General features: G+C 42.1%; 1 protein-coding gene across 4 annotated transcripts in view; it reads right to left on the reverse strand.

Moving 5' to 3' along the window:
- Positions 1-15,161, reverse strand: part of celsr1a (cadherin EGF LAG seven-pass G-type receptor 1a) — a 369,401-nt gene that overhangs the window by 169,859 nt on the left and 184,381 nt on the right. For all 4 annotated transcript variants that reach the window (XM_063072573.1, XM_063072570.1, XM_063072574.1 and 1 more), the window contains exon 3: positions 9,258-9,896. In XM_063072573.1, coding sequence (XP_062928643.1) covers positions 9,258-9,896 — 639 coding nt within the window. The remainder of the gene's footprint in view (positions 1-9,257; positions 9,897-15,161) is intronic.

Here is a 15,161-nt window from a genome sequence, read left to right on the forward strand (position 1 = left end):
GAGCTGCGGCAGTGGTATTGTTGATGGAGATCTGAACAAGTAAGTCAAGATGTATGTGAGAGTGTGAGGAGGTGCTACCAAGAGGTGGAATAGGCTTAAAGGACAACTGATCTACACTTGTTTCTAATCTTTCAATGTTATGCTTTCAATTATGTTGCAATGTTATGCAACGGCTATGGAGAGAGGAAGGACAGAGTTGATGACCTCTCATTATAAACTGTTTATCTGGAAAATAGTATGGTGTTCCTGGTTGCAAGATCAGATGCTGCTCCTTGAGCTTCCATTGGGCTTTGTTGGAACAGCAAAAGAAGCCAATGACAGAAGTCTGAATGGAAGAGCACCTTTGTATATTGAATGGAAACATTCAGCAAATTGGTACTAAATCTCTATTTGCTTTCTCCATTGCTGAGGAGACTGTATTCTGAACATCAAACGCAATACATTAAATTTAAAGTATTTTGGCCCCTGTGTGATGCGACAGGAAGAGGTGAAAGGGAAGGTATTGCTCCTGCAGGAGAAGGGATGAGAAAAAAAAATTTGCAGGATATGGAAGTGAAAGTGAAGAGCTTATGAGCTACCGTGAAGGGGAAGCCATGATTAAGGAAAAAGGCCTCTCAGAAAAATTGATATGGAATGTAACGGAGGCCAACTTTTTATCTCTACATTTTAACATGGCCAAGTCCTTGATAAAGAATCAGCTTCCAGTTTTGACCAATTGTCTGGTTTAGCACAACCTATCCAAGTTTCACTTTGATATCTTCATCATTGACCTATCATGAACTTGACCCTTCTGATTGTCTCCTGTTCAGGTTAATCTCAGCTACAGAAGAAATCAGGCAAATTCCAAAAGGTAATGGCATATCTATTGTATAATCCAATCATCAAGCACTCAAAACTATCTTCCTTTGGCAAAAACACACATGGGGACAGGTCTACTATCATCACTTGGAGATATTAGAAATAATTGGTTTATGAAAACATCAGCATGAAAGAATAATTAAATAATTACTGAACACAGGAAGCAGAGAGTACACTGAAAGTAGAGTAGGTGAGAATGGAAAGATTACTCTGATATTCTACCCTAGCATCATGAAGGGAGAAATTATCAAATAGATGACAAATTACCAACTGACATTTCTTTCCTTTCCAACAGTAAATTTGGACAATGCAAAATTCAATTTATTTTTAGGAGTATTGTTGCAAGTTTGCTTTGCTGCTTTGCTCATTTAAAAATATGAAAAAGGTTATTAAAAACTGCTTGAAATGATCACTATTGAACATCCAGAATCTTCTATCAAAACAAAAATCACCTGAACAAGTCCACCTACAGCTACAAATAATCAGACTAATGGAAACAAATGCATCTTCAATATATCCAAAGATGCAAAGGACACAAATGTGTCTTATTTTATTGAGTTTATTGAAATTCAGCGCAGAATAAGTCTTTCCAACCTTTCAAGCCACACCGCCCAGCAACCCCTAATTTAACTCTAGTTTTGAGGAGATTACACATAGGATAGATAAAGGGGATGCAGTGGATGTTCTATATTTGGACTTCCAGAAGGCCTTTAACAGACATCCCACCCTGCATAAACTCATCTCACGGAGGTAGCACCATCAATTTGCGGGAGACTCCTGGAACTTCTGGGAGAAGTGGGATGTTTGCAATAGAGTAGCTCCTTAGCAGCTAGCCAGCTAGTTTAAATACTGTTAGCTATGCTAATGAACGAATGACACCTGTTAAACTCACCTCAACATGTCTTTTAGTCTTAACCCACCATGGGCAATAGAAAAGTCACTGTTACAAACAGTGCAGCGAAAAACACTGTCATTACTTTTGACCCCTATTAGGCAGGGGTACACTTTAGTGTAGCCTGGGGTGACGTATGTTTCATATTTTCTTTTTTTGGAACACTCTGCCATGGCGCGCTCTCGCTCTCCCTCTCTCTCTCTCTCTCTCTCGTGGTCGCTCTCGCTCTTGTGCTCTCTCACTCTCCTGGTCTCTCTCGCACCTGCTCTCTCTCACGCTGTCTTTCGCATGCTCTCTCGCTCTCGTGGTCTCTCTCGCGCGTGCTGTCTCAAAAAAATTGATTTTCGGGACATTGTATATAATTTACGGGCATCAGGGAGCCACTATTAATATGCAAGAGACTCCCGGAACTTCCGGGAGAAGTGGGATGCTGCTTTAACAAGTTAAGAGCCCATGGTATCACAGTAAAGTACTAGCATGGTTAGAGCATTGCTGATTGGTAGGAGGCAGCGAGTGGGAATAAAAGGATCCTTTTCTGGATTGCTGCCAGTAACTAGTGGTGTTTTGCAGTGGTTGGTGTTGGGACCACTTCTTTTTACGTTGTATTATAAATGATAGAGATGATGGAATAGATGGCTTTGTTGCCGAGTTTGCAGATATGAAGATTGGTGGAGAGGCAGGTAATGTTGAGGAAACGGGTAGGCTGCAGAAGGACTTAGGCAGATTAGGAAAATGGGCAAGAAAGTGGCAAATGAAATACAATGTTGAAAAATGCATGGTCATGCACTTTGGTAGTAGAAATAAATGTGCAGACTATTTTCTAAGCGGGGAGAAAATCCAAAAATCAGAGATGCAAAGGGACTTGGGAGTCCTTGTGCAGAACACCCAAAAGGTTAACGCAGCAAGAATGGGTAACGAGGAAGGCAAATGCAAAGTTAGCATTCATTTTAAGAGGTCTAGAATACAAGAGCAGGGATGTGATGCTGAGGCTTTATAAGGTACTGGTGAGACCTTACCTTGAATATCGTGAACAGTTTTGGGCTCCTCATCTAAGAAAAGATGTGCTGTCATTGGAGAGGTTTCAGAGGATGTTCACAAGGATGATCACAGGAATGAAAGGGTTATCATACAAGGAGTGTTTGATAGCTCTGGGTTTGTACTTGTTGGAATTTAGAAGGATGTGGGGGGATCTCACTGAAATCTTTCGAATGTTGAAAAGATCAGACAGAGTAGATGAGGAAAGGATGTTTCCCATGGTGGGAGAGTCTAGAACAAGACTATAGTGGGGCAATCTATTTAAACAGAGATGCATAGAAATTTCTTTAGCCAGAGGGTGGTGAATTTGTGGAATCTATTACCACATACAGTTATGGAGGCCAGGTCGTTGGGTGTATTTAAGGCAGAGCTTGATAGGATGTGTCATCAAAGTTTACGGGGAGAAGGTTGAGGAGTGGGGCTGAGGAGGGGGAAAAGGATCAGCCATGATTGAATGGCGGAACAGACTCAATGGGTCAAATGGCCTAACTCTGCTCCTATGTCTTATGGTCTTAATCACAGGACAATTTACAATAACCAGTTAACCTACCAACCAGTATGTCTTGGGGCTTTGGGAGGAAACCAGAGCACCTGGAGAAAACACCAGTTGCTGGTACTGTAAAGCGTTGTGTTAACCACTACACTACTGTGCAAACTCAAGAATTCCAGTCAAAGTCTAATATTTGTCAGAAACTGTCAATGAAACTCCAGGTAGGTGGCTATTTTTAATCAGCTCATGCGAAAAAGAAACCCAAGTGTGCTTTGTAGAATGTCCAAAGATTTCTATTTTGCAAAATCAGACAAACATAGAGCCCTTAACAGGTGCATACCGTTCTCGATTGTATTATGAGATGAGTACTTTCGGTAAGCTACACAAGTGTGAAGAGGGCCTAACATTTAAAGTTAAGCTGCGAGGAGCCATGCTTTGTTTCCCATCATGGCAAAATACAAAGGCATAGTTGAAAAGAATCTCCTTTCTGAGACACTAGTTATTGGGAAATGAGTTGTGACAAACTATTTTTTACTCTCAAAGATGTAAACCAATCACAGCCTAGGTGCAAACACAGGCCAATGAGATGAATAACAGAGATGAGGCAAGGTTTGCTGTGATATCTGGGCAGCATTTGACAAAGTGTGGTGCCTACATGCCCTGGTAAAACTGATCGGAAAGTATTCCAGTGCCCAATTGAATTTGCAGCTCCTCAGCAAATGAAACAAGCTGCACTGCATTGTAGCAAAACTGGACAACATTCGGGCAAGGGTTGATATGTGGTAAGTAACATTCATGCCAGGTAATGAGAATCACCAACTACTCCCCTCTGTCTCCCTCCTCTTTTGTTTTCCCTTATCCCTGACTCCCCTTTACCCATTTCTCGTTTCCCTCCCTTGCCTAGCCCATTACCTTCAACTTCTTCCTTCCCTTTACTGTCTTCTCCTATCAGATTCCTTCTTCTCAGCCCTTTGCCTCTTCCACCTAACTCACATCATTCTCTTTTTCCTCCTCCCCTACAGTCTTGCCTTCCTCTATCACCTGCTAGCTCATGCTTCTGCCCCTCCAATTTTATCCTAGCTTCTGCCCCTTTCCTGTCCAGTCCTGATGCGGGATCTAGGCCTGGATCATCAGGGGTTCATTTCTCTTCATAGATGCTGCCTGAGCTGCTGAGTTCCTTCAGCATTTTCAGAGTGCTGTTGATGAGAGAATGTGACCAGCTACCCTTGACATTCTACAGTATTACCTTCAACAAGCCTCAAATACTCTTAAGTCTTCTTTCAACATCGGATGTCCCTTGGCCCACTGAGTGATATCTGGCTCTCAGAACATTCTTATCAGTCTAATCCTCTCACATTTCTCAGCAACCCGCTCTCCTTCAGATACCCATCAACTCCTCACTCGCACTCTCACCGGCACACCAACTCCTCCACCCACCTTCATTCAGCACATTACATCTTTTGCTAATAAAAACATTTAACCTGCAGTTTTCAAAATTCATGCTTTCTTCATCAGATCAGGTCCACATCAACCACCAAACCGGTCTACATTAGTACTTGTTCTATTCCAAGTGAGGTCAGTCCTATGTGCTTGCCAAAGTTCTCTCGTTTTTTTCTTGTTGATTCGACAATAGATGTACCTTTGAAACCTTTGATGCCCAACAAAAAATTTTGCACATTTCTTTTTATTCACCACACCTGACTTTTCAGCCTTGACTATCAGTCTATAAAAGTGTTCCCTGCTGCTGTATTTAATATCTTTTGACATCTTTTCTTGACCTCTCAAACATAAAATTCTTTCTTTCCTTTAATCCTTTATAATTTTATATACCTATATGAAATCATTCCAAACTCCCCTCTCTTATAATAAAAATGGACTTTAAAAAATGTATTATTTATAATTTGTAGTTCCTCATTTTAAGCAACATTTTCATGATTCTGAAATGTTCCATGGCCCCTGTATCACTGTAAAGTGTGAATCTCAAAGTTGCAGATCATTTTTTGAACAATTCAACATGCCCACTCCCAGTCCTCCTGCCTCCATGTCACAGAGTGCATAATTCCTATGCTACTTTGGTTTCACAAGCCTCTTTCAGGCCAATATTGATTCTATCTCAGGTAAATCCTGAATTGATTGGAGTAAGCTGTTCCTAATACCTTGCTCTCTTGTACACATTGATACAAAATATTTATTAGTAGTGTTCTGGTTAACTTTCCTCCACTATCATCTGACTTGCCTTTCTTTCTTACTGATCTCCCCAGGCAAAAAGCTATTTTTTTTAAATCACAGGAAAGCAGCATCCATCATCAAAGAACCTCACCACCCAGGTCATGCTCTCTTCTCACTGTTGCCATCAGGAAGGTAAAGGAGCCTCAAGACTCGCACCATCAGGTTCAGGAACAGTTATTAGCCCTCAACCATCAGGCTCTTGAACCAAAGGTGATAACTTCAACCCAACTTCACTTGCTCAACTTCACTCAACTGTTTCCACAAACTTTGGACTCACTTTCAAGGACTTTTGATCTCATGTTCTGGAAATTTATTGCTTATTTACTTATTATTTCTTTCTTTTTGTATTTGCATAGTTTGTTGTCTTTTGCACTGGTTGAATGGCCAGTTGGTTCTTTTATGGATATTGGATTTATTGAGTATGCCCAGAAGAAATAAATCTCAGGGTTGTATATGGTGACATATAATGTACTTTGAAAATAAATTTACTTTGAACTTTATACTCTTTTTACAAATTTACTTATACACTGCCTGATTGACAACCTTAACACATTCTCTTTGACATTCCATTCGGTCATATGTTCTTACATTTCTCAACAGGAAGAAGTTCTGTACTTCCCCTTCAACATTCATTTGCTCTCAAATTACATTTACCTGTTTTCACATCCCCTATTTATCCTAAGTGCTGCAAAAAGCATCTTGCACTTTCTTCCTTTCAGATTTCCAAAAGGGTTTCGACCACAGCACAAGCCAATGATTTTGCCAATTGCTGGCAGAGGTCCTTATGTTTCCAGCCCTGTGATTTTATTAACTGGCACGGCACTGGATACAAAATGAGTCACAGTTCCTTGGATTAACATAGACAACTTGATATGGTTGAACTTTGCAAAGACATTTTACATCACTTCCAGGAATTTAGGCCCTTGGCTCTGACCCATGCATGACAATGAGACATTTGTTGAACAATGTTTAAATTAGCATATCAAAAAGAAGTGTAAATAAATTCTCAAATAATGGTGTGGGATACTAAACGCAAACAACAGGAATTCTGCAGATGCTGGAAATTCAAGCAACACACATCAATGTTGCTGGTGAACGCAGCAGGCCAGGCAGCATCTGTAGGAAGAGGTGCAGTCGACGTTTCAGGCCGAGACCCTTCGTCAGGACTAACTGAAGGAAGAGTGAGTAAGGGATTTGAAAGTTGGCGGGGGAGGGGGAGATCCAAAATGATAGGAGAAGACAGGAGGGGGAGGGATGGAGCCAAGAGCTGGACAGGTGATAGGCAAAAGGGGATACGAGAGGATCATGGGACAGGAGGTCCGGGAAGAAAGACGGCGGGGGGACTCAGAGGATGAGGCAACACTTCACCTGTGAGTCGACTGGGGTGATATACTGCGTCCGGTGCTCCCGATGTGGCCTTTTATATATTGGCGAGACCCGACGCAGACTGGGAGACCGCTTTGCTGAACATCTACGCTCTGTCCGCCAGAGAAAGCAGAATCTCCCAGTGGCCACACATTTTAATTCCACATCCCATTCCCATTCTGACATGTCTATCCACGGCCTCCTCTACTGTAAAGATGAAGCCACACTCAGGCTGGAGGAACAACACCTTATAATCCGTCTGGGTAGCCTCCAACCTGATGGCATGAACATCGACTTCTCTAACTTTCGCTAATGCCCCACCTCCCCCTCATACCGCATCTGTTACTTATTTTTATGCACACATTCTTTCTCTCACTCTTCTTTTTCTCCCTCTGTGCCTCTGAATATACCTCTTGCCCATCCTCTGGGTCCCCCCCCCCGCGCGTCTTTATTCCCGGACCTCCTGTCCCATGATCCTCTCGTATCCCCTTTTGCCAATCACCTGTCCAGCTCTCGGCTCTATCCCTCCCCCTCCTGTCTTCTCCTATCATTTTGGATCTCCCCCTCCAACTTTCAAATCCCTTACTCACTCTTCCTTCAGTTAGTCCTGACGAAGGGTCTCGGCCTGAAACGTTGACTGCACCTCTCCCTACAGATGCTGCCTGGCCTGCTGCGTTCACCAGCAACTTTGATGTGTGTTGCTTGAGTGGGATACTGGGTGGTAATCACAAACATGAGAAAACCTGTAGATACTGGAAATCCAAAGCAACACACACAAAATGCTGGAGGAACTCAGTAGGCCAGGCAGCATCTATGGAAAAGAGTAAACAGTCGACATTTTGGGTTGAGACCACGGGTGGTAATGCCTGTACCCAGGTTGAGCAAATATTCCATTCCTTTAATCCCAGCACCCAATAACTGAAGTCAGCTGACTACAGTGCTACCTGCTCACAACAAAAGCCAAACTGAATGACTTTGCCACAATTAGACCCGATTTAGAACACTACGTCCTTACAAGACAAAGGTCCAAATGTTGATTGCAAAGTGGACTTTCACGTACCATTAATCTGCCAGCAGATCAACTGTAAAATAACATCAACCGCAATGAATGGCAAAATACCACATGCTCACAGTTTAAAAATTTCCATTTGATTTCTCAGGACAGCAAGCATCACATGGCATTGCTGTGCTCAGTTGCATCAATAACATTGGCTGGGATTGGTGGTGGTTGAGGGGGAGGGGGCTGGTGTTTTCTTCTCCTTAGATGCACATGAGGTCCTTCACTCTTCTGGCGTGGAAATTTATTGGTGCAGATAGAGGCACAAAAAGTTGTCAAAGCAGAGAGGGTCAATCGCCATTCTGGGGATGGGGCTGCCATTTCTAAATTTAGTAGCAATTGAAGGTGTTATTAAGTTGGCTGCACACAAGTGTAATGACTATGCTTTATGTACTGCTGCAGTGCATTTTCCACAAAGGAAAGCAGATAATGCTGCACAAAGGAAAGCAGATAATGCTGCGACCATAAGATAAAGGAGCGGAATTAGGCCATTTGGCTCATTGAGTTGCTCCGCCATTTCATCATGACTTCTCAGTCCCAATCTACTGCCTTCTTTCTGTATCCCTCCATGCCCTAACTAATTAAGAATCTATCATGCCTTACATATACCCAATGACTCAGCCTGCACAGCCGTCTGTGGCAACAATTTCCACAGATTCACCACCCTCTGATTAAAGAAATTTCTCATCTCTGTTCTAAATGGATGCTCCTCTATTCTGAGGCTGTGTCCTCTGGTCTTAGAGCTCCCCCACCATAGGAAACATCCTCTCCACATCCACTCTATCAAGGCCTTTCAACATTCGATAGGTTTCACTGAGATCCCCCCTCATTGTTCTGAACTCCAGTGAGGCCGAAACAATTCTTGATCATGATAACTGTTGCCAACCTTGTCCATAACTGCAGATATTAATGATAATTCTGATTCTCATTCCTAGTTCCCCTGGCCCATTATTGTTCTTTGACTTGTCCCACTGTCATTCCCTTCTGTCTCACCTCAGTGTCAATTGTCATTTAAACTCTCCTTGATCCATCCTTCCCTTCTGGTTTCTCCTCAGTCATCCTTCTTGCAGCCTCAACACCTGCTAAACACCCCACCCCCCCACCAAATGTTATCATTCCAGTGAAAGAACACCAACCAAAGGTTCTTTCTGCACAGATTCTGCCTGATCAGCTGGAAATTTCTGGCATGATCTACTTTTCCTCCATTAGTGGTTTCCTGTTTTTGTGCACCGAGTATAAGGTACTTTTCATGTCAAAGCACAGGCTCCAAAACAGAATAAATCTTCAGTCTTAAAGAAAAAAATTTAAACTGGAACATTCGAGACACTTACCTGTATAATCTTCACTGCATTCACAGTTATAGCCTCCTTCCCTGCTTCGGCACAATCCATGATTACCACAGGGACTGGAAAAGCACAGGTCAATTTCTGTTTCGCAATAATCCCCGGTGAATCCCGGAGGGCACCTGCATCGCAGCCCGTTGATGGGATGAATAGGTCGAAATAAGACTGTGTCAGACGAAATGAATGGAGCTGAACTGTCAAACTTCAACACAGATACACACTTCATATAGTTTTCACAGGGCTCTCTCAGGCAGATATTGTCGTCAAAGGGGAGGACCCGTTGGGTGGAGATGGTGGTCAGGAGTGTCCGGTTGAGGTAAATCTGTTCCTGCAGATCCTCTGAAGGGAAGTATTGGTTTCGAACCCCACCCGGCAGCAGAGCAGAGAAACTTACATTCAGAATATTTGCACTGACATCCGTGTCATTCTGAATGTTAAAAATAAAAATATCGTCTTTGGTTGTGGATAACACAGCAGCAACTCCTTCCACAAACAGAGACAGGAGTGGAGACAGAAACTTGTCCTGGGACATGTTTTCCAAACGTACAGTGATGCTATTTGTCAGCATGTCTTCAGTAATGATGGTCACTCTCAGAGTACAGAGTGCAGAAATAATGTGAATACCGTCTGGAAGGGGAAAGAAAGAGAGAAACCATCAGTATCTGACACAATTGATGCTATCGACATAATGTCTAAGGGAATGACTTACTAGTGACTAGCCAAACTTTCAAACTATGATCAAACCAAAGAGAACGTACATAGGTATGACCAGGCAACTGAATTAACCATGTTATGCATCAAAGTTGAAAGTGCAAAGTAAATTCATTATCAAAGTACATATATATCACCAAATACAACCATGAGATTCATTTTATTTATTTAGCAATAAAACTCAGAATAGGTACTTCCAGCCCTTTGAGCTGCGTCACCAGCAACCCTGGAATTAACCCTTGCCTAACCAAGGGACAATTTACAATGGCCAATTAACTGAATAACTGGTATGGCTTTGGACTGTGGGAGGAGGATACACAAAGACTCCTTATAGAGGATGCTGGAACTGAACTCTGAACTCCCAACACCCTAAGCTGTAACAGCATCGTGCTCACCACTACACCATGTTTTGTGGTGAGTGAAACCATCCATTGGGAATGGGACATTCTGATCCTGCCCATTAAAGCAAATAAAGGAAACACAACAGACGAATGTTCCTCTCACACATTCGCAAGGCGAATCCTTACCATTTACTGGACAGTTCTGGACAGATCTGTACCGCCACTTAACCTTCTGGTTAGTAATCCCTCAACCCTGTAACAAAAGGGGTATATTTTGGGTGTCTGGAGTTCATACTCAGGCTTTTGGAACTAAGACCGGTTAGATCATAAGGCATAGGAACATAATGAGGCCATTCAGGCCATCAAGTCTGCCCCACCATTCCATCTTGGTTGATTTATGATCCATCTCAACCCCATTCTCATGCCTTCTTTGATGCCCTGAATGATCAAGAACTTATGAACCTCTACTTCAAATATACTCAATGACTTGGCTTCACAGCTACCCATGACAATGAATTCCACAGACTCACCACCCTCTGGTTAAAGAAATTCATCCTCATCTCTGTTCTAAATGGATGTCACTCTATTTTGAGGTTGTGCCTTCTACGGCTAGACTTGCCCATTAGAGGAAGCATCCTCTCTATGTAGGTCTTTCAATCAGTTTCAACAAGATACTCTGCATTCTAAACTCCAGTGAGTACAGGCCGAGAGCCATCAAACACCCCTCATATGTTAACCCTTTCGTTCCCGCAATCATATTTGTGAACCCCCTCTGGACCCTTCCAATGCCAGCACACCTTTTTTTTTCGATAAGGGGTCCAAAACTGATCATGATACTCCAAGTGTGCTCTGACCAATGCCTCAGCATTACATCCTTGCTTTTATACTCTCGTCTTCTCAAAATGCTAATATTGCATTTGCCTTCTTTACCAGTGGCTCAACCTGTAAGTTAACCTTATGGGAACCTGCATAACGCCTCTCAAGCCACTTTGCACCTTTGATTTTTTAATATTCTCCTTACTCAGAAAACAGTTTATGCCTTTATTTTTTCTACCAAAGTGCATGACCATACACTTCCCTATACCTTATTCCATCTGCCACTTCTTTTTCCCAATCTGTCAAAATCTGTCTGCAGACTCCCTGCTTCCTCAACACTACCTGCCCCTCCATCTATCTTTGTATAGTCTGCAAACTTGGCCACAAAGCCAACCTCTGAGGAACATGACTAGTCACTGGCAGCCAACCAGAATAGGTCCCTTTATTCCCACTCTTTGCTTTCCTGCCAGTCAGCCGATCTTCTATCCATGCTGGCATCTTTCCTGTAATTCCATGGGCTCTTACCTTGTTAAGCAGCCTCATGTGCAGCACCTTGTCAAAGGCCTCATAAAAATCCAAATAAACAATATCCACTGACTCTTCTTTGTCTATACTGCCCGTTATTTCCTTAAGGAATTCCAACAGATTTGTCAGGCAAGATTTCCCTTTTAGGAAACCATGCTGACTTTGGCATACTTTATCATGTGCCTCGAAGTACCCTGAAACTTCATCCTTAATAATGGACTCCACATCTTTCCAACCTCTGAAGTTAGGCTAACTTGCCTATAGTTTCCTTTCTTCCTTCTCTATCCCTTGTTAAAGAGTGAAGTGACACTTGCATCTGGAAACATTCCAGAATCTAGTGATTCTTGAAAGATCATTACAAATGTTTCCACAATCTCTTCAGCTACCCCATTCAGAACACTGGGGTGCACACCATCTGGTCTGGCTGACTTATCTACCTGCAGACCTTTCAGCTTCTCAAGCACATTTTCCTTAGCAATAGCAACTACATTCTCTTCTGTCCCCTGGCACACTTGAATTCCGATCATACTGCTAATATCTTCCATAGAGAACATTGATACAACATTTTTTATTAAGTTCATCTGTCATTTCTTTGTCCCCCCATTACTACCTCTCCAACATTATTTTTCAGCAGTCCAATATCCACTCTCACTTCTGTCTTTTACTCTCTATATATTTGAAAACACCGATATCCTCTTTTATATTATTGACTAGCTTACCTTTATATTTCACTTTTTTCTCTCCTTATGGCTTTTTAGTTGCCTTTCGGTGGTTTTTAAAAAATCTTCCCAATCCACTAACTTCCCCCTAATTTATGCTCTATTATATGCCCCCTCTTTGATTTTTGCAAGTCTTCAGATTCCCTGGTCAGCCATGCTTGCTTGCCTTACCCTCCCCTTAGAATACTTCTTCATCTTTGGGATGTATCTATCTGTGCCTTCCAAGTTGCTCCCGGAAACTCCAGCCATTGCTGTTCTGCAGTCATCACTGTTAGTGTTCGCTTCCAATCAACTTTAGTTCAGCTCCTCTCTCATGTCTCTGTAGTCCTCTTTACTCTGCTTTAATACTGATATATCTGACTTTATCTCTCCCTCTCAAATTGCAGGACGAATTCTATTATATTCTCATCACTGTCTTCTAAGGGTTCCTTTACCTCAAGCTCCCTAATCAAATTTGGTTCATTACACAAACCCCTAATCCAGAATTGCCTGTCCCATAGTAGGCTCAACCATAAGCTGCTCCAAAAAGCCAATTCATAAGCATTCTACAAACTCCGACCTTGGGATCCAGCACCAACCTCATTTTTCCAATCTACCTGCATACTAAAACTCCCCCATAACTATTGTAACATTGCTTTTATTACATGCCTTTTCTATCTCCTGTGGCAATTTATATCCCACATCCTATGGCATATTCAATGGAGTTCTACTTGTTGGGACATGCTACCATTGCAAATATATAATTCTGCAAATTTACCTATATTCAAAATACTGAAGTTAATGGGCGATTTTAGCAATTGGAAATGTAGTTAAATCAAGTATTATCTTTGTGTTGAAGGAGTAAAAAATATCATGTCGAGAGAGTGAGATTCTCCTGGATGCTCTCTCCTGAAGTTTTGCTGTGTGAATAAAGACTGTTATATTTCCCAGTTACAGCTTCTGTGTGGCTCAGCTTTTGTCAGTCACACCAGGGTACATCTACATGTCATAGTGTATGAAGCATCTGTTGTTTTTTTTATTTCAGTCCTCTGCACTTGCACAGGTTTTAATTTCCGCATGAATCATAACTTCTGGATAGGCTCATCAACAATTCCTTTTAGAAAAACATTCGTAAAAATTCCCTCCTACAGATTGTACGGAGGTTGAGTAGTAATAATTTACTACCTGTTTATTTCAGACCATCTGCCTTGAAGCAATTCTTGAGCTAACGTGATCATCACTATTTCAATAGCCATTCATTTATAGCAGCAATTGCAACATCTCTAGCCACCAGTGCAAACTAAATGCTGGCATTCTCCATAAAGATAGCTGGTATAAATTGTTTCAGAGGATGGAAGATTTATCAGTTGAAAATGCTTATGCGTCTTTTGGTTCCACCCCGAACACCCAGAGTTGATTAAACAAGTGGAATTAAGTAAGGCAAAATTTCCTTTTAAGCATAGGGTCAAGCAGACATTTGTTGCATAGGTGAGTTTTGGAGACTGCCCTAGATCCAGTAAAGCAAACATCAGACAGTCAATTAGGTGGAACTCCTACCACTGCTCTGTAACCCAAGCGATACTCGTTGTGCTCAGGCAATTTATCACGTTTAGGTGTACAGTTGAGAAAATCAACTTATCAAGCTGCAATAAAAAAACCATTCCTTTTATTTCTGGTGTTTTACTGTATACCTAATTCCTTTCCACAGACAATGGGCTCAAAGCTTACATAAGCACAGATCTTTTTGTTTTATCTGAACTTGCCTGCAGTGACACCCATCGGCTTCCAACACTCAAAGTTCAAAGTAAATTTTACTATCAGACTATATATATATCGCCGGCCGGTGGCGTAGGGGCATCAGCGCCGGACTTCGGAGCGAAGGCTCCCAAGTTCAAATCCAGCCAGCTCCCTGGCACACTTTCCATCTGTGCTGGGTTGAGCGTCGCGCTAACAACTCGGCCTCGTAAAAATAAGAAAGCCTGCTAAAAAAAAATGCCGTCATGATGGTGTCCCGATGACTCCACTCAGAGTTAAGGGCTTTCTTCGACATATATATCACCACATACAACCCTGAGATTCATTTATCTGCTGGCATACTCAGCAAATCTATAGAATAGTGACTATAAGGATCAATGAACGATCAGAGTGTAGAAGACAACAAGGTGCGCAAATGCAAATATAAATTAAATAGCAATATGTAACAAGAACATGAAATAGCATGACAGAGAGTCCCTAAAATGACATCATTGGCTGTGGGAGCATCTCAATGATGGGCAAGTGAGTGTAGTTATTCCTTTTTGTTCAGGGGCCTGATGGTTGAGGGGTAGTAACTGTTCCAGAGCCTGGTGGAGCGAGTCCTGAGGCTCTAGACACAATGATTAGTGCAGCGCCAAACAGGTGTTCTCCAAGTGCTCACTTCACAAGGTAAATAACATTCAGTATGTTCTCAGGTTCCACCCGGCACAGAACATGAGCACCTCCATGCAGTTAGGCCTAATAGAATCTATTCGTGGAACTTGGCTTGCTGTGCATGGAGAGCTATTCTATGTCAGTTCCAATTTTGCTTTGCTGTTTCAGTTGACACCCCTCACCTTATCCCAATTCGGCCTACTCTAGATTTTGCATATCTTGTACTATACTGATGTGTGTGGAGCCTTTCATTCCCACCACACTAAGGCTAAAAGGTCCTCAAATATTGAATCTTTCCCCAGGAAAAGGGATAACATCTCGTTACTTTTTGTAGATTAGGGTTTAGGATGCATAGTTGAGCAACAGGATAATTGCATTTGTTGCTCTCATCC

The sequence above is a fragment of the Mobula hypostoma genome, chromosome 20 (assembly GCF_963921235.1).
Source record: "Mobula hypostoma chromosome 20, sMobHyp1.1, whole genome shotgun sequence".
NCBI classification, from domain to species: Eukaryota; Metazoa; Chordata; class Chondrichthyes; order Myliobatiformes; family Myliobatidae; genus Mobula; species Mobula hypostoma.